At 47.8% G+C, this 5,207-nt stretch overlaps 1 protein-coding gene across 1 annotated transcript; it reads left to right on the forward strand.

Annotated features, from left to right (window-relative positions):
• The first annotated feature begins 86 nt into the window (after positions 1 to 86).
• Positions 87 to 1,597, forward strand: nr0b2a (nuclear receptor subfamily 0, group B, member 2a). The gene is made up of 2 exons (XM_060901027.1): positions 87 to 706; positions 791 to 1,597. The coding sequence occupies exons 1-2, from the start codon at positions 211 to 213 to the stop codon at positions 1,030 to 1,032; spliced, it is 738 nt and encodes a 245-aa protein (XP_060757010.1). The 5' UTR covers positions 87 to 210; the 3' UTR covers positions 1,033 to 1,597.
• Positions 1,598 to 5,207: the final 3,610 nt, after the last annotated feature.

Below are 5,207 nucleotides of genomic sequence, written 5' to 3' on the forward strand. Positions count from 1 at the left end.
GGTTTAATGATCGCGCGCGCGATAACATCCTGTGACGGCATCCTCCGGTTCATTCACTCCGCCGCGGGCTGATCGGTGTCCCAGCGCGTGCAACAGAGGCGTGTCGCGCCGCTCCCGAGCTGTATAAAGAGCGCGGCCGCGCGCGCTGCGCATGCAGTCTGTGTGTTCCCGTGAGGATTTAATTCACACCGAGTTTTACACACCGGAAACATGGAGTGGGAGTGTCGGTGCTCGGAGAGGTCTCGTGCGCACGCCATCCTGTTCACCCTCCTCACCGGGGCCGCGGGGGCCCCCGAGCCCAGCCGCTGCCACTGTGACACGCGCCGCACCGTGCGCCTCAAGTCGCGCGACACCTGCCTCGCGGCCGCGAGCGTCCTCGTGAAGACCGTGCGCTTCGTCGCGAGCCTCCCCGCGTTCCAGCAGCTTCCGGCGGAGGACCAGCTCGCGCTGCTGCACCACTGCTGGGCGCCGCTCTTCATCCTGGGACTGGCGCAGGAGCGCGTGAGCTTCGAGGTGGAGCACGAGCCCGTGACGAGCATGCTGAAGAAGATCCTGCTGAACCGAGAGCACGAGCGCGGAGAGAACCGACAGCAACCGACACTCAGTGGAGTCCAGAACCTCAAAACCTGCCTCAGGAAGCTGTGGAATCTCGACCTGAGTCCCAAAGAGTACGCTTACCTGAAGGGGACCATGATCTTTAATCCTGGTAAGCGCACACGCACACACACATACATACACACACACGCACACACACACAGCTGGAAAAGTATAATGATGTGTGTGTGTGTAGATGTGCCCGGCCTGCAGGTGGCGCCGTTCGTGGACGGTCTTCAGCGTGAGGCTCAGCGGGTTCTCAGGGAGGTTCTGTTTCTCCTGCACTCGGGTGATGAAGGGACTTTTGGGCGTGTCCTCCTTGCTGTGTCCTCGCTGCAGAGCGTCACACCTGAACTCATCACTGAACTCTTCTTCAGACCCATCATCGGCTCTGCCCACCTCGTCCACCTCATCACTGACCTGCTGTTCAGCAGGTAGACACACCCTGAGCTGAGAGTGAGGATCACCCGGAACAGAACATTCGTGTATGTGGACCTGAGAACATCACTTTCCAATAACATCCTCTCCCACAGCAACTGGGTGCGCGCATGCGTGTACACAGCTTCCTGTTTCTTGTACTGACCCCCTGGTGAATCCCCAAACCCCTGTGTGACTCCGCCCTGATGAGGTCATACACACTGTTCTGTTTGCTAAACCTCACCACATGGTTCTCTACACCAAGGACCCTGATGTCATTAGGAGGTGTTTTACTGAGACTTGACCTGGACCCAGTCCTCACAAGTACTTTTTTAAGGATGACATCAAGAGAGATAACCGCACCTACTGCACCGGCCACACCCACTGCACCATTGCAGCAGCATGCTTCAGAAACTGGTGTTCAGTCACACTGATGAAACATCACAGCTTTAACGTGTGTGTGTGTGTGAGCGAGAGAGAGAGAGATCTAAGATTGAGGCTCCGCCCTGGTCTCTGTGAGACTGTTATTCACTGAACAAATTAGTGTTTTAATGTCTTTGTAAGTTTGATGCTGCAATAAAATCTATTTTTCTACACAAATTGCCAAATCGTGTTTATTTAAACGTGTGTGTGTGTGTGTGTGTGTGTGTACTCCAGCCTGTACAGAGTGTGTTGAAGTGAAGGTGTGTATTTGTTCCTCTGTGTTCTTGTGTTTAAATGATTGGGTCAAAAGGTCAATGACTCCACGGTGCCTTTCTGCAGGTCACAACAGTCCACTAACAGCCAACAAACACCACACAGGTGAAAGTGCATCACAAACCAGTACACACACACACACACGCGCGCAGCAGTGATCTAAAGTGCAGAATAAACTCCTCTAAATAAACTTGTTTTGTCTAACCACAGGTTTGCCTTCATTCATCTTTAATACTGATATCTTTTTAATGTGATTTTATTTTCTTTTATTATTCTGAAGTCATACAAAAAGGAAGTTTGAATAATTGTAGAAATGTTTATGAATTTGTCTGTCTGTGGATTTTAATACAGGAGTGATAAAGTGATACATACACATCCTAACAACAGGAAAAAATCTCATGTTCCATCATAAACATCTCATGTCGGATTAATCCGAATAAAATGAATAAACACACACTCTGATGCTTTAGGAAGTGATAACAGGAATCTCTCTGTGTCGACACACAGTGTGTTGAAGAGTGCAGAATATTTCATTTTAAGTGCTCGTGTTAAGAGCCAGTCAGTGTGTGTGTGTGAGAGAGGGTACTTCAAAAAGTTCTCATCCTCACCCGGAAACAAGGGCGTAATGGCTTCCTGTGCAGCATTATCACTGTCCACAAAACCTCAAGTGAAAGAAGCAATCAGAGAAGGGAGGAGAGGAGCTCGGAGCTGCTGCTCCAGGACAACGCACTGTTCACACAGCACAGGGGGCGGGGCAGCCAGATGTGGATTTGAACTGTTTACCCCGTGCACCTTACTCACCCCACCCGGCACCGCCTGACTTCTATCTGTTCCTCAAACTGAAATCTCACTCGTGTGGTCTCTGTTTTCAGAGTGATGACGTCATCCATGCTGTTGAGGATCTGGAGGCTCAGGATGTGGCAACCTTCCATGAAGGGAGAGTGAAGTTTAAACATCGGTGGACCGAGTGCATTCAAGTTAAAGGAGACAATGTTGGAAAGTAAAGCGAGAACAAACCACCTCCTGTGACGCTTTCTGGGTGAGGACGAGAACTTTCTGACGTACCCTCATATCTCCGGTCATAAGGGTGAAAGTATTTTACATTTATTTGTAAATTAAACACATTAAAATCCTTTTATCAGTGTTTCAGAACCGGGGGCCAGACAGCAGTAAAGACCAACACACGTGGAATACATGTTGTGACTCACACTGACTGAATCTGGTTCTCTCACCCTCAAGGCCACAAGCAGCTGAACTCCAGTACACCGGGTGTGTGTGTGTCAGTCACCGTCAGCTCCTGGCGTTATTTATAATGTACTTTATTACACTCATGGCACACTTTATTGCACTGTACAGAAGCTGAAGGTTTCTGAACTGCAGTAACCTCTCGCTGCACCACTAAAGTCACTTTTACACACCGTCAGCGGGCATAGAACCCTTTATACCGGTGTCTCTCTCTCACACACACAGAGAACCGTCCTCACCGGGCGTAGAACCCTTTATACCGGTGTCTCTCTCTCACACACACAGAGAACCGTCCTCACCGGGCGTAGAACCCTTTATACCGGTGTCTCTCTCTCACACACACAGAGAACCGTCCTCACCGGGCGTAGAACCCTTTATACCGGTGTCTCTCTCTCACACACACAGAGAACCGTCCTCACCGGGCGTAGAACCCTTTATACCGGTGTCTCTCTCTCACACACACAGAGAACCGTCCTCACCGGGCGTAGAACCCTTTATACCGGTGTCTCTCTCTCACACACACAGAGAACTGTCCTCACCGGGCATAGAACCCTTTATACCGGTGTCTCTCTCTCTCACACACAGAGAACTGTCCTCACCAGGCATAGAACCCTTTATACCGGTGTCTCTCTCTCACACACACAGAGAACTGTCCTCACCAGGCATAGAACCCTTTATACCGGTGTCTCTCTCTCTCACACACAGAGAACTGTCCTCACCGGGCATAGAACCCTTTATACCGGTGTCTCTCTCTCACACACACAGAGAACTGTCCTCACCAGGCATAGAACCCTTTATACCAAGGCAAGGCAAGGCAAGTTTATTTATATAGCACATTTCATACACAGTGGCAGTTCAATGTGCTTTACAGAAGTAAAAACAAAAACAGTAAACAATAGAGAAATAAAATTACATAAAATAATTTTATCTTTATTCTAAAATAATTAATTAAAATAATTAAAAGAAAATAATAAGAATTAAACAATAGTAGAAATAAAATATTAAAATGCCAAAAAGAAAAAGGAGAAAAAGAAAGAAAAAAAACTAGCAGAATAAAATAGAATAAAGTTAAAGTAAATTTAAAACATGCAGAGAAAGTAAAGATTATAAAAAATGTAAAAATATTAATTATTTAACAGAAAGCATCTGAGAGCAGCTTGGTCTTTAGTCTAGATTTGAAGCTGCCAACAGCAGGAGCATTTTTAATGTCCTCTGGCAGTTGGTTCCATAGCTGCACTGCATAGTAGCTAAAAGCTGCTTCACCACACTTTGTTTTAACAACAGGTTTTAATAGTAAATTTTTCTGCTGCGATCTGGTAGATCTGATTGGGTTAGGCCGCTGCAACATATCAGAGAGGTAATTGGGCCCTGTACCATTTAGAGATTTGTACACCAGCAGCAATGCTTTAAAGTCAATTCTGTAGCTTACTGGAAGCCAGTGAAGGGACCTTAGAATTGGAGTAATGTGCTCTGTTCTTTTTGTTCGTGTGAGAACCCTCGCCGCTGCATTTTGAACCAGCTGAAGTCGTTTGATGGTCTTTTTTGGCAGGCCTGTGAAAAGGCCATTGCAGTAATCAACCCTACTAGAGATGAAGGCATGTATTAGTTTTTCCAGATCATGTTTTGACATAAGTCCTCTTAGTTTGGAAATGTTTTTTAGGTGATAAAATGCCGTTTTAGTGATTGCTTTCATGTGACTGTCAAAGTTTAGCTCACTTCAGCCCGACACGGCTCGCGTTTCGACTACCAAAAACCAGCACGACTCAGCTCGCTTCAGCCCTGCTTAGCCCCTAAAACTCGCACCGTTTTGGAGTGGGGCTGAAGCGAGCCAAGCCGTGCCGAGTGAGGCTGGGGGCGTGAGCAGACACTCCCCTGTGCACTGATTGGTGAGGAGGAGTGTCCTCACATGCCCACACACGCCCCGCGAGCGCGCTGGGATCTGTAAACACTGCAAACCCGGAAGAAGAATAATTACGAATTACGAGAATTTCTGAAGCCTTATGCGCCTCGCCTCATCTATACGCTCTTGCCAGTATCTGTTGGCGTTGTCAGTGACAACAAGCCACAGCACCAAGACCAGCAACACTAACGACTCCATGTCCTCCATGTTTATTGTTTACTATCCGGGTCGTGAGACTACCGCTTAAAAGATCACTGAATCAGTGACATACAGAGCATCGTGGACGAGTTCGCGGAGCGCAAGGCTCGTCGTATGCCCTTCAAATAATGCGCGCAGTAGGCTATTGATGTTTTAT

Source organism: Neoarius graeffei, chromosome 19 (assembly GCF_027579695.1).
Source record: "Neoarius graeffei isolate fNeoGra1 chromosome 19, fNeoGra1.pri, whole genome shotgun sequence".
Classification (NCBI taxonomy): Eukaryota; Metazoa; Chordata; class Actinopteri; order Siluriformes; family Ariidae; genus Neoarius; species Neoarius graeffei.

Excerpts from the sequence above, each read along its gene's own strand:
- nr0b2a (XM_060901027.1), top strand. The coding sequence starts at position 211 with ATGGAGTGGGAGTGTCGGTGCTCGGAGAGGTCTCGTGCGCACGCCATC. Across the intron at positions 707-790 it reads GACCATGATCTTTAATCCTG|ATGTGCCCGGCCTGCAGGTG; the intron begins GTAAGCGCACAC and ends GTGTGTGTGTAG.